Raw genomic sequence first — 26167 nt, forward strand, 5'->3', positions numbered from 1 at the left:
CGCGCCGTCTCCTACCTCCGTTTCCTGTGCAAATAATGAGTAAATAACTTCCTCCCACAGTCCAAAAACATGCCTGTTAGGTTGACCGGTCTCTAAATTGCCCTTAGGTGTGAATGAGTATTGGCATGGTTGTTTGTCTCTGTGTTGCCCTGCGATGGCTTGGCAACCTGTCCAGGGTGTACCCCGCCTCTCGCCCATAGACTGCTGGAGATAGGCACCAGCTCCCCCGTGACCCACTATGGAATAAGAGGTGTAGAAGATGAATGAATAATGAGTAAATAACCCCCCAACAAAAAACGTGATCATAGATATATGAAGTTGATAAAGCAGCGTTCGCAATCACTGCTAGGAGGTTTTTTTGAGGTTAAATTTTAAGGTGATAGTAGTTTGCTTTAGGGCCAACTAATGTGAATTTATGCTAAATAACCTTTAACAGAACCTCGCTTCAGATGTCTTGAACTACATAAACCTTTTTGCCTAATTGGTTGTCACATCTCCTCCTTTTCCCTGCCTTCTCTTGTGGTTGTGAGATCACCTGAACTGACCAAAGCATGAACACCTCAGTCCCTCAGACACAAAGGCACAGGTTTCCTAAATCCCACCAATCCCCTTTTCTGATGTCACTGTTCTCAATATATACTCACTGAACTTTCCAGTTAAATTATTCACAGATTCAGTCTAAAGTCCTACTCGGAACTTCCTGACAAAAAAGTTTTTCATGCTTCTTGTGAGCCAGACCTTATAGTCTTCTATCTGGTCTTCATCAATAGTTTCTCTTCTTCAGAGGTTTTATTTGGACTTTGTCTTCTTTTGCACTAGTTATCCATCTAGAGCTTCTTCCTGACTGTGTTGACCTTTTGCTGTAATTCTCTCCTTGAGGGGTCAACCTGTTAGAAACCTTAATCTTTCTATATGTTTTATCATTTACTATATGACACATTAAATGTTGCTCCTGCATATGAAATTACAGTGATTTAGAAAACTAAATATACATGTAAAGGGCACATATTTCACTGTGGTAAATTACAAGTTTACTATGAGACCATCTGGTAGATCCTGAGTCAAATGTAATGCTAAAGCAAAAAAAATCGAATGCAAAGCAATGAACTCTAAAAATTAAATGGTTGTTTGCTTCATGATTTGGGTCAGGTCTGGGTTAACCGGCTAAAATATTTATTGGATATAAAATGAGTGAAAAAGCAGCTAATGTCTAAAAAAAGACCTACAGATCGTCAGAAGATCAGCAAAAATCCAAAGAGATTAGGGAAAACTCAAATGTTTTTTTTTACATGACATTAACATTTACATCAAATTCAACAAGCAATAAGATTAGGGGTAAAAGTAATCAAGTGGCTTATCTGACATAAAAAACTAATAACCTCATCATATTAATGTTAAAGATGTATACAGTAAAAGTATTCCAACCCCTTGAACTTCTACACATTTTGTCGTGTTACGACCACAAGTTTCCATATATTCTTTGTGATTTTATGTGACAGACCAACACAGAGTGGAGCATAATTGAGAAGTGGAAGGAAATGGATACATGGCCTTCAGTTTTTTTCTGTCTCTAATAATTCTTCTTTGCAAATAACTCAAGCTCAGATTGGATGGAAGGCATCTGTCAACTTCAGTTTTCTCGTTTTGCCACTGATCCTCAATTAGATTTAACTCTAGACTTTGACTGGGCCAGTCTAAAATGTGAATACCATGAACCCATTAACTGTTCAGCTTCCTTTTCCTCGCTGAAAGAAAGCATAGCATGATGCTGCCACCACCATGTTCTACAGTAAGAATGGTGTTTAAGTAGACGCACAGTGTTAGTTTTCCACTACTTATAACATTTTGCACCTCTTGGCTGCTTTTCTCATTAATGTTCTCCTTGCCCAGGCCTTCAGTTTAGGTGGACGTTCGTGTCTTGGTACGTTTCCAGTTCTGCCACCTTCTTTCCATGTTCAGATGATAGATTGAACAGAGCTTGAACTGTGAGATGTTCACTGCTTTAACTTGGTCCATCACATAAAATCCCCATAAAATACAGTTTTTGGGTTTGAGGAGTATAAATAACTTTGAAACACAGTATATAGGTGTAAACATGAAATAGTACTGCAACTATTAATGTATTTGGATAAATATTTATTTGAACCCAATAAAAAAATCTTCTTTGCATAAGAAATAAATATGTTTCTGAGTTAAAATCTTCTAAAAAATAATTTAGCCTAATTTGTCAAGTGAGGCTTGCATGGCTTGTTTCCGTCCTTGAATCAAGGTGAAAAGAGCAGACTTTGTGATGAAGCCACATCAACCACTGCCATATGCTGATTCTGATGCTAATGAATTCATTTAGTTGTGATGTGCGGTCAACCTTCTGACCTCTGTGATTGGTGCAGTATCCCAGTTCACCTGTAAGTCATGAAGCGCGATAACAAGAACATTCAAATCCAAGTTATCCCGCAGGGCACACAGGGTCTCCAAACTGGCTATAATTTCTAGGAACATGTTGTTTGAATATGTTTGGAGTAACTTACAGACAATAAAACATGTGGTTTGCTGAACCCATCTCTGTTGCATTTACACCAAACCTCAGTCATACCCGAGAATGTGAGGTTCACCTAAATTCTTCCTCTTCACTCCTTTCTGCACTTCTCCATATTCTGGCTTAACTGCTAACTCTGCCTTTCCTCTGTCTCCTCGCTGCCCCGCTGACGGGATCCTAACCGTTTGACAGTGGAGAGAGGTGGGAGTCAGCTCCAGCCCTAATTCCATATTCGCGTGAAATCGCAGCATATGTGTTTGCAGCCTATTTACTGTAACATGAGTGTGCATGCTTTGGCTGTGTGCTGCGGGCGGTGTGAATGTGCGTTTTTCACGGGGTGACTCAGTTTGTCGAGCTCTGGGGAATATGATTAGTATGCAGTGTAACAACGCTCTTTCACTCCTGCCAAAACTTGACTCTCCTTTTGTCCTCCTTCCAGCTGCTACCCCTTGGAAAAAAAAATCAGGTACACTCCCGGTTAAAAACTGTGCATTTATATGTGTCCAGAATGACTCGGCACTCTCACCGGCCTCGTTTCCTTCCCCTCTCTTAGAGTTTGAATCCTCACAAGTTTCAGAGAAAAAGCGGACAGTCTACCAGATGGCTTTGAGTAAGGATGCTTCAGTGTTTCCTGATTATCTCCCTCTTTACTCCCAAACCTTCATCATCTGTTCTGTCAACTTTTCCCTGTTTTATTGCTGTCCGTATACCTGTTTCATTGCCGTACATCTCTTTCTCTCTCCCTGTCTCTCTGTTTGTCTCTTTACTCCTTTATCCCTCTCAGATAAACTCGATGAAATTCTTGCAGCAGCTCAGCAGACAATCAGCACCAACGAGGCGTCGGGGACACGGGGACAGGGGCCAAAGAGGGACAGGGGAAGAAGTTTCTATGGCAATGAGGTTTGCATTGTGACATTAATTAATGTGTGGGATAAAATATGAAATCGCTACTCTTTGTGGATTTTCATTCAGCTCTTCAGTCAACTATTTTATCTAATGGCCGAACATTACTTATGAGATTGTTATGAATGATTTCGCCTTTTCAGATCAAGTAGAGGAAAAACTGTAGATTGATACTGTAATTTGCATTTCTGAAACAAATTCCTGCACAAGCTTAATTCTGCTAACGACTCTGATGCTGCTGCTGAGTAGTTGCAGCTGGCTGATTGACAGAACCCATGGTCCCAGAAAAAGGGAGCTGGCAGCTGAAACAATGAAAAGGATTCTAAAACTCCTTCATGAAGGTCAATAAATACGAAGTGTGGCTAAAGATGCTGGTTGTTCCCAGTCAGCTGGGTCTAAAATTTGGACCAGGTCCAAACAAAAGACGAAGGATGTAAAAAGGAAACATGCAGGTGGACCAAAAAAGGATCCGAAAAGCCTCTTCAAAGCAAAATGCCTTGGAAATAGAAACTGCACAATAACCTGAAATGGGCAGAAACAGAAATCAATGTTTAAAAACAAACTGCAAGAAATCAACTGAATGAAATCAGCTAAATCCAGAAAAGCCAAGATAGAACCATCATTAACAGCTAAACAGAAAAAACAAGTTCCAGTGGGTTATAGAGTCAGTGGTACTGTGGATGTATTTATGATATTCGGTGAGGAATCCTGTATCAATTCAATTCAATCCAGTTTTATTTGTATAGCGCCAATTCACAACACGTCATCTCAAATCTAAGGAAACCCAGCTGATTGCATCAAGTCAGTGACTTGCAGCATTCACTCCTCCTGGATGAGCATCTAGAGACAGTTGAGAGGAAAAACTCCCTTTTAACAGGAAGAAACCTCCAGCAGAACCAGGCTCAGTGTGAGCGGCTTTCTGCCACGACCGACTGGGGGTTTGAGAGAACCGAGCTGAGACACAAAGAGAACAAAGGAAGCACTGATCCAGGAGTCCTTTCTATGGGAAGGAAAAGTAAATGTTAGTGGATGTAGCTTCTTTAGTGGCTTGATCTAGGAGAGAATGACAGCTAAGCAAATGAACTCTGAGCCAGTTTTCAAGTCTAGAGAATGAAAGAGAGCACACACAGTTAGTCACAATAGAAGCTCATCCAGTAGCTATGTCTAGGAGAGACAGGGTTAAACACTGAAAGACAGGGCCATGTGTATCATCTGTAGAAGGTGAACATGAAGTTGTTGGCAGTAGCAGCTTGGCCGGTGCCCCCCCTACAGAAAGGTGTCACAGGTAGACACAGAGTCAGGCCAGATGTAGCTTTTATAAAGAGAAAAAAACAGAGAGAAACTCAAAAAACTTAAAACTCAAATAACAGCAAATAACGAAAGTAGCAGAGAGAGTGAAAGTAGTCATGTCCTACAGCAGTCTAAGCTTATAGCAGCATAACTACAGAGATACAGGGGTTGGACAATGAAACTGAAACACCTGGTTTTAGACCACAATAATTTATTAGTATGGTGTAGGGCCTCCTTTTGCGGCCAATACAGCGTCAATTCGTCTTGGGAATGACATATACAAGTCCTGCACAGTGGTCAGAGGGATTTTAAGCCATTCTTCTTGCAGGATAGTGGCCAGGTCACTACGTGATACTGGTGGAGGAAAACGTTTCCTGACTCGCTCCTCCAAAACACCCCAAAGTGGCTCAATAATATTTAGATCTGGTGACTGTGCAGGCCATGGGAGATGTTCAACTTCACTTTCATGTTCATCAAACCAATCTTTCACCAGTCTTGCTGTGTGTATTGGTGCATTGTCATCCTGATACACAGCACCGCCTTCAGGATACAATGTTTGAACCATTGGATGCACATGGTCCTCAAGAATGGTTCGGTAGTCCTTGGCAGTGACGCGCCCATCTAGCACAAGTATTGTGCCAAGGGAATGCCATGATATGGCAGCCCAAACCATCACTGATCCAACCCCATCCTTCACTCTGGGCATGCAACAGTCTGGGTTGTACGCTTCTTTGGGGCTTCTCCACACCGTAACTCTCCTGGATGTGGGGAAAACAGTAAAGGTGGACTCATCAGAGAACAATACATGTTTCACATTGTCCACAACCCGAGATTTGCGCTCCTTGCACCATTGAAACCGACGTTTGGCATTGGCATGAGTGACCAAAGGTTTGGCAATAGACCCTGTGGAGCTCCCGACGGACAGATCTGGTGGAAACAGGAGAGTTGAGGTGCACATTTAATTCTGCCGTGATTTGGGCAGCCGTGGTTTTATGTTTTTTGGATACAATCCGGGTTAGCGCCCGAACATCCCTTTCAGACAGCTTCCTCTTGCGTCCACAGTTAATCCTGTTGGATGTGGTTCATCCTTCTTGGTGGTATGCTGACATTACCCTGGATACCGTGGCTCTTGATACATCACAAAGACTTGATGTCTTGGTCACAGATGCGCCAGCAAGACGTGCACCAACAATTTGTCCTCTTTTGAACTCTGGTATGTCACCCATAATGTTGTGTGCATTTCAATATTTTGAGCAAAACTGTGCTCTTACCCTGCTAATTGAACCTTCACACTCTGCTCTTACTGGTGCAATGTGCAATCAATGAAGACTGGCTACCAGGCTGGTCCAATTTAGCCATGAAACCTCCCACACTAAAATGACAGGTGTTTCAGTTTCATTGTCCAACCCCTGTAGCTCAGGATAACCTAAGCCACTCTAACTATAAGCTTTATCAAAAAGGAAAGTTTTAAGCCTAGCCTTAAAAGTAGACAGGGTGTCTGCCTCACGGACTAAAACTGGGAGCTGGTTCCACAGGAGAGGAGCCTGATAACTAAAGGATCTGCCTCCCATTCTACTTCTAGAGACTCTAGGAACCACCAGTAAACCTGCAGTCTGAGAACAAAGTGCTCTGTTAGGAACATATGGACCAATCATATCTCTGATGTATGATGGAGCTAGATCATTAAGGGCTTTATATGAGGAGGAGAATTTTAAATTCTATTCTGGATTTAACAGGGAGCCAATGAAGGGAAGCTAAAATAGGAGAAATATGATCTCTCTTTTAACTGTAATGACTGCGATGAAAACGTTTGTTTGGTGCCACCCCAATAAAACATGGTGACTGGCTGGTGTAAACCAGCACAGTTCATCTATAGTGATGATGCAGGGCTGCACGTCAAGCAAACGAGCAGGTCAGATGGTCAGCACATTGACAATAAACACATGTTATCAACTTGAGGCAGTTTCCTCATTACATGAGTCCAAATAGGTTTGGTGATTATGAGGTAATTTTTCTGGATGATAATACATCTGAACAGCAAATAGTCCATATCTTAATCCCACTAAAACAGATGTGCTGGAAATCAACAAAAATCGCTTCTTCCTGCAAAGCGGATCAGTCAGCTGATCAAACCTGATTGATGAAGAATGCAGTTTTTTATTAGTGAAATCGATGCTCTAAAATGGAGACAATTAATCAGGTTCATGATTGCATATCTTTCCCCTATAAGATTGGAAAAAAGACCCATTGATTGGAACAGGTTCTGGGTGAACATCCATCTAAGAGTAAGGTTTATGTTATTTTTAATACTTGTTCTGTGTCCGGGTTTTTTGTTTCATTTGCTTTAACATTTCATATAAAATAGGAATTACAGGGTTCCTGCACAATTTAGAAAATTGGTTTCTCTAAATTGCCGTTAGGTATGTGTGTGTGCATGGCTGTTGGTCCTGTGTGTCTCCGTGCTGCTGCCCTGTGATGGACTGATCTGTCCAGGGTGTACCCCACCTCTTGCCCAATGAAGGGTATTTGTTTTCAGTAGAGATGAGAAAGAGGTAGATACATCGGTTTGTTATAAAACATCAACCTTTAGACTTGCTCTTTAAAAATGGGCCAAATATTGGCCTAAAACTGGAGGCTGGAAAAGCCAGAGATTTCGAAATGAAAAACACTTTTGTGCAGCACATGTCCTGTATCGTTTCAGCCAAACTACGGGGATCAGTCTGGCATGGGGATGATGTCGGGACTGGGACTTGGCTACGAGCGTGGCCAGTACAGCTCGGGTCACGGCCCACAGCACGGTATGCTGCGGCAGAAATCTATCGGTGAGGTTGTCTGTTTTTTCCGTCTGCCCCTCGTCCGTCTGTCTGTCCTCTGGTCCAGTAAAGCTCTATGATGTTCTGACCCATGTCTGCAGCGATGTCTTGTCTGTGGCCCAGAGTATGTACTTCACCTGTATCTGTATACTGTATGAACACCTTTTTCACTATAGTATTTTTACTTTATCTGATTTGTTGCCTAATTAAGTCATACTTCTGTTTTTGTGTTCGCGGATTGTTTATGAGTAGTCAGCATATGACATGCAGCTCACAGCCTTTAGAAGAATTTCAGTTGGATAAATCGGAGTCACCCATTTAACTGATAAAAGTTAAACAAGGCTGCTGCAGTAAAAGACACATCTTTAGCCGCACTGCATCCTCTTATCTGCCAGACAGGTTTTATCCATGTGAAGTTTATTATTAGTAGTTGTTTAGGGATTAAATCATGGGAAGAGTATTTGATAAGCGATGAGAAACATTCAGCTGCATTACACATAGGAAAATAAAACACAACATGAATAACTCACCTATGAAAATGTGACGAGATGTCAGAATAACCATATAATTTCCAAACATTTTTTACACACACAGTTCCCTGCAAAGGTGTTCTTGTCACTTGAACTTTCCACATTTTGTCATGTTGCAGCCCTCAGTGTGTTTTAATAGACTAACTCTAGGTAGTGCATATCTGTGAAGTGGAAGAAAAATGATCCTTTTTTTTTTTTCCCAGATAAAATTTGTGAAAAGTGTGCCATGCATTCATATTTAGACCCCCTGAGTCCATACTTTGTAGAACAACCCTATGCTTCAGTTACAGCTAAAGGTTTTTTGGGGTATGTCTTCACCATCTTTACACATCTAGACACAACTGTTTTGCCACTTGTCTTTACAAAATATCTCCAGCTCAGTTAGATTACGTGTAGAGCATCTGTGAATTTTAATTTTCAAGTTTTGCCACAGGTCTCTGCTTTGACGGGGCCATTCTAACGCATGAATATGATTTGATCTAGACCCTTCCGTCCTAACTCTGGCTGTATGTTTAGTCCTGACCGACTAGAAGCTGAGTCTCTGCCCCAGGCTCAAGTATTTTGCAGCCCTTGTAACAGGTTTTCTTCCAGGATGACCCTGTATCCATCTTCTCATAATCTCTGACTAGCTTCACTGTCTCTGCTGAAGACAAGCATCCCCACAGCATGTTGTTGCCACCACTGTGTTTTAATGATTGGGACAGTGCGTCAGGGGAATGTGCAGGTTTAGTGTGCTGCAATTCGTAGTGTTTTATTAGGTTTGAATGCACTATATGTAGATGCATTGTGCGCTTTGCTTACAAAGATATCAGAGTGGGCAATGAAATGTATATATTAGGCAATTTAAATATCGACTGGCAGTCTAAAACATGTCCACTAAAGAAAAGGCTAAAAGATACTGCACTTATTTGTGACATAAAACAACTCATTAAACAACCCACTAGAATATTGTGTAATAACTCAGGGCACATATCTTCAACATGCATCGATCATATTTATGCCAATAACAGTGTTGTTGGCTCAAAAGCAGATTCTGCCCCTGTCGGTTTTACAGATCATAATGTAGTTGCTGTGGTAAGGAAAGCTAAGGCACCAAAGATTGGTCCAAGAATACTTCAGATGAGAAGTTATAGGAAAAATAATTTGTAAAAATTATTTTGTTAGTCAGATAGAGGAAATAGACTGGAACCAAGTGTTGGGGATCAAAGACATAGATATAGCTGTCAAACCTTTCAATGAGTTGTGTCTTTCTGTAGTGGATAAACATGCACAGTTAAGGAAGTTTACAGTGAAAGCTAATAAGGCTCCATGGATTGATGCTGAGTTTAGACAGGGCATGGCACGCAGAGACTCATTGAAAAAGGAAGCGTGTGTTTTAGGAAAAACTGCACACCCAAAGAAATGGACTAAATGATGAATGAGTTAAGGGGTTGGAGAAAATCAAACACTCCACCATTCATAGAAGTGGATGGCCTTTTTCTAACAAAAGGCAAACAGATAGCAACTTATTTTAGTTTTGATTATAAAATTGATAAGTTTAGACAAGGAATTGTAAATTACAGTGGTTATGGCACCTCATCTAAAATAATTAAGGACTCAATAATGAGGGGTAAAGATTGTAATTTCATGTTTCATCTATTGAGTCCAGGAGGAGTGGAGAAAATTATTTATAATCTGAATGATTACAAACCATCAGGAATAAATGAGGTGGATGGTAGATTACTAAAATTAGCAGTGAGTAAGATGGCTGTACCATTGTGTCACATATTCAACCTAAGTTTGGCACAAGAAATCTTTCTACAGGCATGGCAATCTGCTAAAATAATTCCTCTCCTGAAGAATACAAGTGATGGCTTCTCAGCAGTAAATAGGCCAATTAGTATCCTTCCTATCCTGAGCAAACTAATAAAAAAAGAAGTTTTCGTGCAGATTTTTAAATACTTAGATGTAAATGAATTAAATTTTGAATCACAGCATGAATATAAGCAAAATCACTCAACTAGTACTGCATTGGCACAGGTGATTGATCGGTGGCTAACCAGTGTTGACAACAGAATGATGGTGGGTGCAGTCTTTCTAGATTTTATTGCTGCTTTTGACTTAGTAGATCATGACCTGTTACTAGAGAAACTATCTGCATATAGTTTCTTTAACACACCACTAAACTGGATAAGAAGTTACTTAACCTGTAGATGTCAATCTGTATTTTTAAATGGGAGTTCTTCTCTTAAATGTTTACAGTGTGGTATACCACAGGGCAGCTGCTTAGGGCCCGTTACTTTTTCAACTTTTTACAAATGACCTGCCACACGTCTTTAAAAGGTGTAGTTGAACTCTTTATGCAGATAACGCTACAGTCTATTCTGCTGCGAGTAATATGGCAGAGCTAAGACTTACACTGCAGTCAGATCTACAGCTGCTACAAGGCTGAATAAATGAGAAAACATTGATTTTGAATGCAAAGAGTATGCTATTTAAATCTAGACATCATGCCAGTGATGTACTTCATATCATGTTTACAGGGATGGAAATTAAGCAAGTGCAGGAGGTAAAACTCCTCGGAATAATAGCTGATGAACAGCTGTCATGGGAGAAGCACATCAGTTCAATTGTAAAGAAAGTAGGTAGAAATATGTCTTGTATAAAGAGATGTAGCTCACTTCTGATCCCTGTTTTCAGAGTCCTGGTGGTTCAGTCTTTGGTATTATCCCAACTGGATTACTGTTTTGTGGTGTGGTCTGGGGCATCCAAAAAACACCTTTTTAAACCTCAGACTACACAGAATAAAGCTGCTAGATTGGCATTAGGTTGTTGTCCATTTGACTGGAGACAGAGCTCAGCTGCTCTTCATGCACATCTGTCATGGCTCAGGATGGAAGAAAGACTTAAGTATCAATTATTCTGCTTCTTTAGAAATATATGTCATAGCAGACAACCTGCTTATTTACATGGGTGCTTACGTTATGTGAGAGATCAACACAATTATTCCACTAGACAAGCCTTTCATGGTCATGTGGTCCATCCAAGACCCAGGACTGAAGCCATGTTTTCTGAGTCATAGGTGATGCTTTAATTTGGTTCTAATATGGTTTTAGCATGCAAATGTATTGATATTGTATTATGTAAACTGTCTGTAGAAGGACCCCAGGAAATGTAGCTGTCAAGCTTATGACAGCCAATGGGGATCCAAATAAATAAATAAATTTTACATGTAGAACAGAAGGTTGAACTCCAGTCTTATGTACACTGAGCACCCTCTTTAGTATAAATCCAGGATATGCAGGATATCTAGTAGTCAAGCACTCCACAAATTTGGCCTTTGTGGAGTAGTAGTGAGAAGAAAGTCGTTGTTGAAAAAAAGGCTTATTCATTCCCATTTAAAGTTAAATTACACACAGATGGACTTTATTTAGTAATTAAGTGACTTCTGGAGGAAACTTATTGCAAATAATTTAAATTTATCAGAGTAAACAGGGTTGGATGATCTAAATGCATAAAAACAAATCTTAAAAAACAATCTATCTTTTTTCTTCCACTTCACAATTATACCCTATTTTGTGTTGGTCTATCACAGGAAATCAGAATAAATGCACTGAAGTTTATTTTTACAACGTAACAAAATAGTAAATATTCCTGCAATGTGCTTTGGTTTTTAGCTTTTATGAGAAACAAGCGAATTTTGCCATGTAATGCTGTTTTTGTTGAGAAATATGAGGTACTGATTGATTTACATACTTACAAATTAAGGAACCAAGGACAGACTTTCTTGGGCAGGCCGATTCAGACAGACACTCACAAATTTACATAACCAAAAACTTTTTATAGTCTCTATTTGTTGTTATTTATTACATGTTAATTTTTCTGGACTGTTCTTTGTGAATCCTGTACTGCAGGTGTGCCTGAGGAGGAGAAGCAGCTCTTGCATCCTCCTGCTATGAAGTTTGCACGGAGTCTGTCAGTGCCTGGTCCAGATGATATTCCTCCTCCTCCCACGACAGCTCCTCCGGAACCTCCGTTCTCCTCCGCTCCTCCACTTGGTTGGAGAACGAAGTCGTCCCAGCAGCCCTCTGTTTCTGTGTCTCAGTCAACATCCAGCTCTACGCACTACCAGCCCTTCTCCCAGTCAGGACACCTGAGCCAGGGTGGCAGGGAGAGAGCAGGTGGTGCTACCACAGGCCACATCACAGGCCCTGCTGGTGGAGCAACAGACCACACGACACCTTATGTACACGCAGCTGTCCATACAGCTCAAAGCAGGACTGCATCGCGAAAGGTTGCCTATAGTGGAGAGTCTGTTGGAGCTGGGATCGGGGCCGGCACAGGGGCTAAACCAGCAGGCCTGAGAAGAGGCTACAGCACAGCCGTACCCCCGTCCAGCATTGCTACTGTAATGCCCCAGCAACAACAGACTACCCAGAGTCAACCCCAGCGGACAGACCGAAGTGCAGCTGGAGCAGGTGGCCCAAAAGGAGGGACCAGGAGAGGCAAAGGGCCTCTGGTAAAGCAATCTAAGATAGAGGAGCTGCGCCAAGGCCAGGGAAGCCTAGGTAGCAAAGACTCGGTGGAGAAAAGCTCCATTCCCATCCCCACCATAATTGTCAAGGCTCCTTCAACCAGCAGCAGTGGACGGAGCAGCCAGGGCAGCAGTGTGGAGGCTGATGTCCCTGGGTCAGGGGAGACAGGTGATACAAAAACACCTCACGGCCCTCCTCCGTCCACTCCTGCTCCACAGCCACCTGCTCCACCATCCATTCCAGCACCACCACCCCCATCCTTGCCTTCAATTCGAGCCCAGGATAATCTGGACTTTACCAGCCAGTTTGGGGCCGCCATTGTTGGTGCGGCTCGCCGAGACAGGGAGAGATTTCTTGAAGCCCGTCGTAAGAGTGCCTCCTTGTTCATGTCTGCTGAGGAGGACCTGAGTCTTGGGATGAGTGAAGCATTAGGAGGAACATCAAGGACTCAGGTGTCTCAGCAGCAGCTAAACACTCAGCCTGAAAGTTCGTCAACACGATTGCGCCCTTCCAAGTCAATTGATGAGGGCATGTTCTCTGCAGACACCTTTATCCAACACACCCGGAGTATGCCTCCAGCCTTCGGCCTACCGGAGTACGCCTCTACGGCCTTGGACTATCAGCCCAAATCTGTGCCTGCTGATCTGTACACATCAGCAGGCAGACAGCCAGCTCCCTCCAGCAACACCACTTTCATTCATCCTCTAACTGGGAAGGCGCTCGACCCCACATCACCTCTGGGCCTTGCCCTGGCTGCCAGAGAGCGTGCGCTAAGGGATGACAGCAGGTTAAGGAGGGGAACGGAGCATCTCTTCACCCGCCAGATGTCGAACGTGGTGTTCCCTTCGTCTGCTGTCACCACTCAGCCAGTATCATCCACGACGCAGTCTTCGAGCTCTTACTTGGTCACCTCCTCTTCTCTGGCAGCTACCACGCCCACAGTCGGTCGTCCACCCTCACCCAGAATTCTCAGAGGAGTTGGGGGTACATGGGATGAAGAAGGTGGGGAGCGGGAGCGGGAAGGGGGAGGAGCGCGTGAGGGACTTAGAGTTCGGTTCTCTGAGGACAAAACAGTCCACACACACCACTATCAGTCTCAGCCATATCAGCCGTCCTATAAGGAGCGGGAGAGGTCGCGGGATCGGGAGAGAGACCATTCGAGAGAGAGGGAGAGGGACAAAGAGAGAGAAGGTTACATGAGGAGGGCAGAGCAGGCTGCTGAGAGTTCTGCCCAGCAGCCCCGAAGACCCTCTTTTCTCAGGATGGAAAGTCAAGCCGATGCCTATATCCTGTCCCTCACACCTCCCTCTCCTCCAGCAACCCTTAATCAACAGGCAGTGAACACTTCTGGAAGCACTGGGACAGGTTTGATGGTTCTTCCTCCTCCTGCTCCCTCCGTTGATGCGGACGATGAATTTGTCTACGCAGACCCCCTCCCACCTCCTTTAGAGTTTGCAAACAGCTTTGACAGGGGGATATCGGGATACTCCCAACACAGGATGCTTTCCAACAGCCTGATCCATCGGCAACAACAAGTCCGTCCGCCTCCTCCACCACCTCCTCCACCTCCTCCTCCACCTCCACCACCCCCACCACCCCCTCAAAAAGAACATTATATAAGTGGCTTTCCTGCCCACACACCTCTACACTCTCCTCAAGCAGGCGACTCCACTGCATCTAGCCTCACATCGTATGACAGCGAGGTGGCAAATCTGACTCAGTCTGCTCCTTCCCCTTCCCAGACATCACCAAATCCACCACCCCCTTCCTCACCCTCAACCCTTCAGCTAACCATGGGTCCTCCTCCTCCCCCTGCAGTCTCGCCTCCACCTCCTCCTGGAACCGGTTCCTACCACAGACCATTTTCAATGTCTCACCACCTTTACAATAGCACTCACACATCTGGACGATCCTCACCAACGCCTCCCCAGCATGCAGTCGCACCTCCCCCAGCTTACCGGGGTCACCCAACTCCCTCCTGCACTGCTGCCACTTCCGTCCCACACAGGGGCATTGCCTCCCATGCCACGACCGCTAGCTGTGCTTCTACAACCACCACTGCTGCCACCAAAACAAGCACCTCCACTCAGCTCCATCAAGAGCGAACACACCACACTCATTCAACACACTCCACCACCATCACAGGAAGGACAAGTGAGCACCACCGTCCTCATCTCACTGCCAAAAAAGGAGAGTCTCAGGAAACAGTTGTGGACTCTGGGATTGAGGAGCTTGATAGCCGCAGTAGCAGTGACCACCATCTGGACAGCATTTTGGGTCTAAGTGGGGCTGGTGTCCGTGGAGACAGGCTGGATCGAGGAGAGAGAATCGGAGCTGGAGGTACAGGGCGGATGGGTGGGGGTACAGGGGAAACAGAACGAGGAGGAGGGGACTTTCTGGAGTCATACATGAGCTACCTGGACGGGCAAACCTTTGAGATGCAGAATGCAACGGCAGCAGCTTCCACCTACCCAAAAACCAGCAGGTTCAGAGAAGGTAGCCGCACTACTGACTCTCATCGACAGACCAGCACCGCTCCTGCATCCTACCACTCCCACAGGCAAAGAGATGGGCAGGTAGAGGACAAAATAGAGGAGGGACTGGGAGACGACGAGAGTGGTCAAGATGGATACGGGGTGAGGGACATGCAGAATTTGGGCCGTCCCACATCACCATACTATGAGCGACCGCGCACTCCTGAAATGAGGCCTCTCTGGGGTGACGGCCAGATGAGCGGCAATGGGGGGAGCCAGTCAGCGTTGCTTTTAGAGGGAAGGAAGATATACCCTCCTGCATCTAGTATGAAGCCAAGCATTATTAACGAGCTGAGCAGCAAACTGCAGCAAAGAAGTAAAGACAGCTGGAGCAGCCACAGACCACTAAGTAGACACAGGTTGGTAGGAACTTCGTTACATCATGTTTTTGTTAGCATCCTTACTGCACCTTTGTACCCCACATTTCTAGAGATTCTCCGATCCAGTATTTTAGGGTTCTGATCTGATCTCCCAATACAGATGTTTTCCCATACAGAGCACATTTATTTGATATAGTGTTGCTTTTTGCCGCGATGGATAGCATTTCTCACTAGCAGTCTTTATAGGTAAATACAAGATTGTAAATATCCATACTTTGTGTCAAAGTCTTCCAACAGGCTGCCAACATTCCCAGATGCTACATCAGCAGCAGATAGTGGTTCGATTTTTAAAACAATTCAATAAAGCCACTAGGGATGCACCGATATAAAAATGTGGGCCGATATCCGAGATTAATATTGCTTTTACGGCACATAACTGATATATATACAGGTTTCACTGCAGCATGCCACTACAAGTATGGTCAACCCCCGCCCCCACATGAAACACCTACACAAACAGCAACAAGATGGAAGTAAACATCATTTAATAATAACTGGTTACCAGAGTTTGACTTATGGGAACGATACCGATGTTTATGCCGATATATTGTGCATTCCTATAAGTCACGTTCCATGTAGTTCTCCTGTTGCTGCTGAAACTCCTTGTTCCTCCTCTGCAGAGCTCCAGAGCGCAGAGTTTCCTCCTCAGTCCTACGTAACCCCCACCACCACTCTGATTATTTGCACAAAACCCCAAACAAATAGATGTGGGTCCTTTCTTTGTTTTAAAATTAAATTATCACAGAAGGGCAGCAGTTTTCCAATGACAGTAGGGCTTCCGCAACAAGCTCCACCCCCAACGTTTAAATTTATAGTAATCTGCCAAATCCCAGAAAATACAACAAATGTTGATGATATTCTAAACATTATTTAAATACAAATAAAAAGACATGCTGTGTTTTTTTGATATTTGTCTTTAATTTGTGTGTGAAACAATTTTTGGACTAAAATATTTAACTTCCAGAAAATCACAATATGACCTGTAGCAACACAAGACCACGCCATCTGGATCGGCGGCCTTAACCCAATATCTGCTGTCAGTTTAGGGTCCAATCGTATTTTACACTGGGTTGGGCCCATCATATTCCATCCCTCCATTTTGTAAAGTTACACAAACCACTTTTGTACCTATATAAAAAAAACATAGCATTCCAGTTTATTCTTTATGAATATTTATGATATATATAGATAAATAGTACAAAATCCCACATATTTTTGTTTTCTAAAAACTCAGTATTAGGCTCCATTTCTATTTATTTTGGTCGTGATGCCTGTTATGTAATAACATAACTCTAAACAACTTGCTCCTGGTAGAGTTTAGTTCTTGGAGTCCTAAAACGACATTTGCCAGACAGTAAAATTCAGAGTTCATTTGGAAAAATGTACTTTATATAAGTAAAAAAATGCCACTATGCTGGATACAAATTAACAGCTTCATTTCGTTCCAGAAAAAGCTGAGTATGAACTGGAAATGGCAACGCTGTCTATGTTTTGCAGAAATTGTCTCCACACTTTCTGTTTCTCTGGCTTTTTCCATGTTTTCTCCTTGCAGCAGGAGAAGGTTTGTTGTGTCAGCAGAACCCGATGTTTTAACTTGAGCCCAGCTTGCCTCAGTCCACAGCTAGTTGTGAAACAGTGAAGACGTACAGCACAGTGGACAAGTCTTCTGTTATTCTTCATTACTTTGTATTTTGCTTCCACAGAGCACCTCTTGTTATATTTTAAAGTCCCAGTTTACTGATTCAATAAGGTTTGAGCTCACACTGGGCAATATCCTGGGTTGGTCAGGCAGGCAGACAGACTGGACTGGACTGGATTAAAAAACTCTGAAAACTAAACTATTGATGAAGATCACTTCAAAACATTTCGAAGGTTGTCCAAGCTGTGGAGAATTTCATTTTTCTTATTTAATTCAGACAACTACTGGTGTATTATTGTTAATAAATTTAACCTAGAAACAATATTAAAGGTTTACCATATGTCATAAATGAAAAACATCTTTTCTGACTTTTTAACAAAATTATTTTCTCAGAATAACAGAGTTCCAGTTTGGCTCCTTCATTTAGCAGGGACTCGACAGTTAGTAGCACTGTTGCCTTGCAGCAAGAAGGTCCTGGGTTCAAATCCCGGCCTGGCGTCTTTCTAAATGGAGTTTTCACGTTCTCCCCGTGCATGTGTGGGTTCTCTCTGGGTACTCCAGCTTCCTCCCACAATCCAAAAACATGACTGTTAGGTTGATTGGTCTCTCTAAAGGTAGGGCTCTTAGGTATGAGTGTGTGTGTGTGCACCTGCTTGTCTGACCTGTGTGTCTGTGTTGCCCTGCGATGAACTGGCGACCTGTCCAGGGTATACCTCGCCTCTCGCCCAATGATCCCTGGAGCTAGGCCCCAGCAACAGTGATAAAACACAATTACAAAATTTTTCATTCTAATCTACTAAAATGTTTCTCAGTACTCGCACTAATTTTGGAGAAACACCAGCATCTGCTAAGATCTGCCTCACAATGCATTGCAAAGGTGTTTCATAGACATTCAATCTGTGTTACTCATCAGAAATTAATTAAATCACATTTTGGGCTGCAAATAAGGACATTAACATCTCGCAAAGATAGTTTACTGTCTAAAACAAATCAGTTTTATCTGTCTGGAGACAGCTAGCAGCTCAGCTGTTGCTTCACTGCATTGGGGAGCCATTAAAATGGATCATGTACAATAAAATTCTGAATAAAACCTTTTGTCAGCCAGAACACTGAAGCTGAGTGTTTAAGCATGAGGATGGCCCAAATCATACTGCCAAGGCAACAAAGAAATGGATAAGGCAACGCATTAAGGTCAATGGACCGGCCTAACTAGTCTCCAAAAAAACATTTGAGGAGTTGTGGCAGCCAAGAAGAGTTTCTGTCTGGAGGAGTAGACCAAAAACCCTGCTGAGATGTGTTTAAATGTGGAAACCTAACCAAAAAGCATTTGATTCAAAGAGCGGCCGGGGGAAAGTAATGTAGTCAGATTAGACCAACCAGCTCAGCCAGCCTCATTTGGACGGTGTTCTTTGACCCAAAGAATAGCATCCACACTTTCAAGCATGTGAAGGTGGAAAAATGTGGTTACTAATGAAAATCTCTGTTATCAACCAAAATTTACAGTAAAATTAAACTACAGTAACAATAGATTTCTTACAACACCAGCAGGGGATCAAATAATGCCCTCTGACTGTGCCAAAACTTTAATCTTCTTACAAAGATCTGAAGTATTTAAGATACGCAGTTTTTTGAGCGCTAACAGCAGAAATAGGATAATTTAAATTAGAAAGGCTCTCTGTGCCTTTTCTAAAACTTGTTTAAAAATGCCACGTTTGGTTTTATCCCAGTTTTATTGTCTTTGTTTCATCTCACTGCTGTCTGGTCTCTGTCGTAGTTTCCTGTCATCTTTTTTATGCTTCTGTTCACAGATTTTCTGAAGATTCAGCCTCAGCTCTGAGCCCGCCCTCAGTCCGCTCCCAGTCTCCGTCTCCAATCTCTTTATCACAGCCATCCTTATCGCCGTCACCTACCCCGGCCTCCCAGTACCCAAACTGGGGACGTTCCCCATCACCTCAGCCTCCAGCCGCTTCTCAGCCTCCACGCTCACATTCCCCGTTGTCCCCAACATCTTATTCCCCTTACCCTACATCTCCCAAGCACAGACCTGTGTACCGGACCAAAGCTCTGGAATTCCAGTTTATCCCCAGTCGAGAGTCCCGCAAAGCAGAATCTCACATTCTTCAGCGCCGACGAGCTCCGAGTCCGCTCATCTCTCAATCAGAGAGGCCCAAAGTGGCCCCACCCCGCCCATCGTCACTTCCCCTTCTCCCTACTTCACCTCTGTACAGTGCCATCTACGACCTCCGCGGTTCAATCACCCCACCGTCACCTGGGAATCCTCTTGGAGATCCTTACTTCTCACCCTCTCCTCCCCTGTTCGCCCCCTCTGGGGCCCCTCCACCTCCTAACTCCACCTTAGTAGTCTCACGATCTCTTTCTCCGACTCATTTTCTGTCTGGGACATCCTCTCCACCCCTGCACCCTCACCCACCACCCACCTGTCTCAGTTACCCCCACTTACCACCGCCTTCCCCCACAAAGCCTTTTGCTTCGAAGCCACTGCCCTACTGGACCAAGTACGATGTTGCAGACTGGCTGGCGTACCTCAACCTTGGTGAGCATAGAGAACGATTTCTTGACAACGAGATCGATGGCACCCATTTACCCTCTTTGACCAAGGAAGACTACCTGGATCTGGGGGTGACACGGGTAGGCCATAGAATGAATATAGAGCGAGCCCTAAGGAGTGTAATGGACAGGTAAGGTTGCATTTAAAGGTTAGCGTTATTTTTACCAACATATGTTTTTTTTTTGTCTGAATTAATGCCATTAGGAGCCGCAAAAACCTACAGGTTTTCCCCAATGTTTTTGCATTTCCTAACATTAACCAAACGCTTGCAGGAAATAAGTCAACGTAAAAACAGTCAAGCTGGGGCAAAACAGAAGCCAAAGAACGCAGAAGCTAAATTTGAGCAAAATAAGAGGCGCAAGTGAAAGATCTAAAACCAATGAGTTCCCTGGAGGAACTGAGGTTTGAGACCAGTCAGCAAAAACGTCTCTACCCAAACTCTTGGTAACAATCTAACTTTGAACCCATGATTTAAATTTCATGGATCATCTAGTCGCCTCTCTCATAAGTGATCATCAAATGCGTGTAGTTTTTAACATGATGTGATGGGACGTCCCAGCCGCAGATTCACAGAAGGTTAAAACTCATCTCACCTCAGTTTAAGTTACAGAAACACGTTGTAAAATAACGATCTAGTGTTTATGTCTCTGATTCTTTAGGCAGCTACTCTTCTGAGCAACATTGTAAATAAAGTTACATTATTATTTAACGTCCTTTGTGACTTATGATTAATTACTCCAGAACTCAAGGCCACAAAGAACATCAATATGTTTTTTTTCTGTCCAACTAATTTAAATTACTTTCTGGCAATACTTAACTTGTTGTCTACTAACACGTAGTATTTGATGAAACTGGAGGCTTTGAATATATTAGTATGAATATATATTAGTGAATATTTAGTCTCTAAAAAAGGAAAACCCAAAGAAATGTTAGTCTGATTTAAAGTCAGATGGAGCGAAAAAAAACGTCTTTTTATATAATATTTTTAAATATCTGGTTTCAGCTGTAAGTAAAAATCTTGAGATAGTCTCAAATATTTTTTATTCCAGTATTCTTCATTAAAATGTTTACTTCAGTTCTTGCAGTAAGTCGGTGTATGCATTACCATCTGTATGTGTTTTCATACATTTTTCCTGATATATTTCCCATGCATTAATTACTGTAAAGAAATAAGCATCCATTATAATTTTAATTATTAAGATCTAAGCTATGCAAAATAATATGTCTCTGTGAATTGTTCCATGTTTTTTATATTCTACCTGAAAATCCAAGGAAAAAAGGAAATTCCTTTGATACTTTGGATTTACTTTAACAGATAAACAGCGCCCTCTTCTTGGTTAGTGTTGAAATGCCCTCCAGGAGCTGTCACTTGCTTTTAATTGACAATATCAACAGAAAATCAATGTTTTCACACTTTTTTAGTCATGTTCTGCGATACAATGTGTTTCAACAAGAAAGAAAGAAACATTAAAAGTGTCCTGTGTCTCTTTGTCCTCAGGATGTCCAGCAGCCCATTTCCCATTTCTGTTCTCTCTCCTCGGGAAGGGCAGACTGAGAGGAGGAGGGACGACGGGAGTCGGAGCTGAGGCCGCTAAGGTGGACGGGGAGGGGTTGAAGCCAGCCAGCGAGGGAGGAAGCCATGGCTGTTGAGCGAACAGATTTCACACAGACAGCGACTGAAAGAGGGAGTCCCAAAGAGAGGAGGAGAACAGGGTAGAAGAAGAGCTGATGATCCGTACCCACACCGGCTGGTGCTCCCTGATTCACACAAATACCCCGTACATCCATCCAAACACAACCAACAGCAACACAATCCAACTAAACCTCCTCTCACCGAACATAGTAGGGCTTCATGGCTGCAGCCGCGATTATAAGGTTACATTTATTAAGTGGAACATCACAAACTAGTTACACTGGAATAAATCGGTGTTGGGTTTCAGAGATGAGTCCTCTAGGACGGCAGGTTGTTTTTGTTCAGGTTTAAGGCGTGAAAGGATTCAGAGTTTGGTTTCCTGTGAGATGTTTTAGGAACATGTCTGCGTGTCAGAAAGGAGGAGGTTCTGTAATGTGCACAGGAGCGAGGCTTCGTTTGTGTGTGTTTTATTTTATTGAGTCGTGGTAAAAAATAACACACAGCCCGTGTTTTTAGATGTGAGGAGATACTGGAAGTGATCTGGTCTTTACCAAGTTCATATGCACAGTCTTCTCGTCAGTTATTGCGACAGTCCAACATAACCTCCACCGCTGCATGTGCTTTCTCTGTCCAATGTCAGCAGGTCTATCATCACATCAAGCTTCGTCCATGTGTTTTAACTTCAAGTAATCTGCCAAATTGAAATAAAAATATAAGCGTTTATATATTTGAAGCATTTGTTTTTGTACATTTTATGATATGTATTTTTATTAAGTCGGGAGGCAGTTTTGCTGTAAGCTTAAATTTCCAGAGAAAAATCTGTAAAAAAATAACTTCAGTAACACAGGAGCATACTGTGGGCTCAGCCCTATATGCGGTCCAACCAGTCAGTATCGGGCCCATCCATCTCCATCAGATAGCTGTAGAACCCATACCAAATTGATGGGGAGCAGTTGCTTCTGGTCATTGCTCATGTCTTTCCGCCTTGGCATTGTGTTAACACCTGTTGGCTCCAGAGCAGCAAGCTAACAGGACTGGTCAGGACATCAGTTGAATTTAAGTAACTCTGTCTTTCCCTCCTAAGTCCCACAGAAGCAGCGAGGGGTGTACTTAATGTTCCACACACAGCTTTTCCAAATTGGCTTCATCTTTAATTATTAACAACAGTGTGAAATCTTTTATGCTTTGTGCATTTGATGTTAGAGTTGAATAATTTAAGAGCCTGGTAAAGTCCAGATCATTTTCATAATATCCTGATCCATAAAACCCAAGAATCAGGACAGGTTGTACTTTCTTCTACCATGATTGCACCTCAACAGCTTCCTCATCTTTCAGAGGAGTCCAGGGCGCAGATGAATGACCGGTGTCTTCGCTGTGTGTGTGTCTGGCTGCGTTTGGTCCCGTCTTGTTTTATACCTCATCACCGGTAGGGCTCTGTCCTCACTGCGGATCCTGTGATTGGGATCAAGCGCGTTTATTTATTTATTTTTGGCCCATAATAGCTCTTTATCATCTTATAACGACATACGTACAGACTGGTCACTGTATCACAAATTTGTAGCAAAAATAAGTGCCCAGACCTACATCATAAAAAGAATAAATGACTGATATGCACACAGTCAGGTACCCATGTTACTGCTTTCCATGCCTGCATGCATACACCAACATGTAGATAAACACAAGCACTCTGTTTGTGTCAGAGTTTAACACCTAATATATAAAGTCACAGAGACGTACCTGTGTGCGAAGGAGACAGACTGTGCTTTCAACTGTTACACTGGATCCAAGAGAACGCGAAAAGAAACCTTCCAAAGGATTTTAGTTTTCTTCCGGAGAACAACTCTGCTCAGAGCTTCTGGGACCCGGGACACCTGAAAGGAGAGGGGAGGGGAAGAATAAAAAAAACTACCGTCTTCCTTCCTGACCTGCCCTGTTCCTTCCAGGAGTGGCCTCCCCCCTCTGACGAAATCCACGCGGCGACAAAGAGAGATCATCCAAGAGAAACGCTTGTATCGAATTTTAATACTACGATTGTTCTTACAGTTTTTAAACTTTAAATGGGAACACTGGAACACCGATATTGATATGACGAGATGTGTTGTTACTCCTTATCGTTACTATCATCGTCCTTACTGTTATTCCGGCCTCAGAAAAGTCCCGGTTTCTTCCTTACGGGCTCAGGTGGCGCTCATGTTCGGGCTGAATCCTGAACATTGTTTTCACATGAAAGGAAGCCTTGCGAACAGAATGTGAAGCACATTGATGGATATTTTTCCCTTTATCCTGTTGTTTTTGACTGTGCAGCTTTAATCAGATGACCATGGTAACTTTAAAAGCCTCAAAGTTTGCTTTTTTCCTGTAAACGTTGGTAATATTAGTCAGATGCTGTAACAATGTAGCAACTGATACTCTGGGGATGCCCAGGACATATCAAAACTTTTTTTTATCCAAACCCTAATTACAACCAGCCCCTCTTATCTGATCTGTGTGCCATGTGTATTCCCAAAGTCATTTTACTTTCCCATCAGCTTTCATGGCACATCAACCTCTGAGATCGACTATAAGGGCTCTCTCGTGACTTCTTCACGCTCTCACCTCCCCTGCTGCTTTCTGAGTCCGAGAACACAGTCTTATCAAACTTGGAGTCTATTTTTGCAGAAAATTTAGTTTTTCATGCATCTCGTTGTACATATCTTCACTCTGTCAATGTAAATTTGCAAATGGTGATTTGTTTTTACAAAAGCAGGGGGTCAGGAGATTATGTTTAGACTGCATAAGGAAATAGCAATAAGGACGATGAAAATAATGGTCATTAAATACGGTTTAAGGTGTAAAAAAAAGTTCTAAAGAATCTCTGTCTTCCAAATAACGTTTATCATGAAGATGTATTTATTTAACTGTTCTGCTTTCTATACAGTTTGACCCATTCTCTGCATCTTGCCACTGTTACTGATCCAAGCTCCGGCCTGTTCGTTCACTCGCAGTTCTTCCAGTTTATGTGAGCCTGTATGATGACACTGCATTATTTTTGTAAACAACATATAATGCAGTGGTCGCCTCACCATCATTAAGACCTTACATGTACCATCACATGTCTGAAATGTCAGTAGTAATGTATAATACAGGTCAGAACGTTGATGGTACCTGCAGGATACTTTTATTGTACTTAGAAGTTACTCACAGGTTACTTAAACGGTACTTCTGGGGTGCCTAAAAGGTAATACCAACGTGGAATTTGCAAGGTACGTTCTGTGTGTCCTTGTGCATGAGCCATTTGGACTTCCTGGCAAGCGGGTCATTTCATACTAGCTAGCGGCCCCTACTGGGCAGGTATTTAATCACATTTATCACACATTTACGGTCAAGTGGACAGTAGAGCGGACTGGGAGTTATGAACAAGTCCTTAAGGGGTACCTGTTGAGATATGTACTGAGTATTTACAGGTCCTGTCAGGTAGTTGTGGGGTATCTGCAGTGTCCTCACAGGGCACCTAATGAGCTTTATACAGGACACCTATAGGTTACTCTTAGGGCACCTACTGGGAGGTTGACAAGGTACAAGCAGGGTACTTACCGGGTACTTTTTTCTATATTACAATGAAAAATAATGTTCAACACCAGATATTATGAAATATATTACTACCAACTTCTAATGATACCTAACTTATATTGACTAATAGCATCACATGCATACCCTGTAAATAGCCATTAAACACCCCTGTAAGTACCCTGTAGGTTCTGACACTAGAGGTACTACTAGAGGTAATACCTGTAGGTATTACATGTTGCTTCCAGCATATTTGGTGAACGTTAAAGAGGATGTTTCTGTTAAACCTGCTGAACCACCAGATGTTTCTATCAGGTCTGTAAAAAGGTTTCCTAGTGTAAATTAAGCTCAACAAAAACTCATCTCGCTTGTTTTGTGACTCTTTTGAGAAATAATTCTGGATTTTGTTCTGGGTTTCTTATTTTAGAGGTTACATATCAGCTGACAGGGGTTAAAGGTTACAATCTGAGGGAATAGGTCTGACTCTATAGAAAGCATTTCTTTTCCTTTAAGAGATCTTTAAAAAAAAAATGAGAGTATGAACTGAGAAAAGTATCTTACAGAATATATATATGTATATGTGATATGCATATACACGCATTCATATAAAGATATATGAATTTCAAATGTTTTAAGAGATAAATTGTTAGAATTATAATAAAGATAAACAAAGCTCTAGTTTATGGTGGTTTGTCTTCCTGTGAAGAAAAATTGTGCCATTTTTCTTCCAGCCTCTTTAAAAGTCACATTTGTCTTCAAGCTACAGGTAAGTCTGGAAACATTTGAATCTGTGCTAAGTTTATTTACAGAAAAACATCTTTAAATTGTAAAGTGTCTCATATCAGTAAACAAACGTGTTCCTATCAAGTGTCGATCAGGTATTTTGCAGGTCTGGATAAGATGAAGATTAAAAGGAGAAATGTCTACTTTCTGGAAGTAAAAATTCACAAATAAATTAAAGATCAAACCCCAAAGTTCTTCCTACTTAACTGGCAGCTGTGTGAACCTGGAATGTATTAAGTCAAGTTTCTCTTTATTTTGCTTGACCAGGTAAGTTTTACAAGACTATTTATCAAGTGTATCTTCAAAAAGTTAATTTCAGCAATAAAATCCAAATATGCATCAGATATTTGAAGACAGGTCCATCAAATAAGCCCGTTTTCCAACAATCCTGTATTCAGACTGAATGAGTCTGGAGTACAGCTGATTCAGGGTAATGAGGTTCAATTTGAACTTCTTTGTTAAACTACAGACCCAAGTCAGAACACCCTCTACAAAAA

At 42.5% G+C, this 26167-nt stretch overlaps 1 protein-coding gene across 4 annotated transcripts in view; it reads left to right on the forward strand.

Moving 5' to 3' along the window:
- Positions 1-25565, forward strand: part of LOC124864569 (SH3 and multiple ankyrin repeat domains protein 1-like) — a 120755-nt gene extending 95190 nt beyond the window's left edge. For 3 of the 4 annotated variants that reach the window (XM_047359400.1, XM_047359399.1, XM_047359402.1), the window contains 8 exons: positions 2729-2737; positions 2976-3002; positions 3090-3146; positions 3321-3436; positions 7431-7551; positions 11966-15479; positions 18948-19838; positions 21207-25565. In XM_047359400.1, coding sequence (XP_047215356.1) covers positions 2729-2737; positions 2976-3002; positions 3090-3146; positions 3321-3436; positions 7431-7551; positions 11966-15479; positions 18948-19838; positions 21207-21294 — 4823 coding nt within the window. In that variant the 3' untranslated portion in view covers positions 21295-25565. The remainder of the gene's footprint in view (positions 1-2728; positions 2738-2975; positions 3003-3089; positions 3147-3320; positions 3437-7430; positions 7552-11965; positions 15480-18947; positions 19839-21206) is intronic. The other variant, XM_047359401.1, reaches the window with a different exon arrangement.
- The last annotated feature ends 602 nt before the right edge of the window (positions 25566-26167 follow it).

Source organism: Girardinichthys multiradiatus, chromosome Y, assembly GCF_021462225.1.
Source record: "Girardinichthys multiradiatus isolate DD_20200921_A chromosome Y, DD_fGirMul_XY1, whole genome shotgun sequence".
In the NCBI taxonomy this organism is placed as follows: domain Eukaryota; kingdom Metazoa; phylum Chordata; class Actinopteri; order Cyprinodontiformes; family Goodeidae; genus Girardinichthys; species Girardinichthys multiradiatus.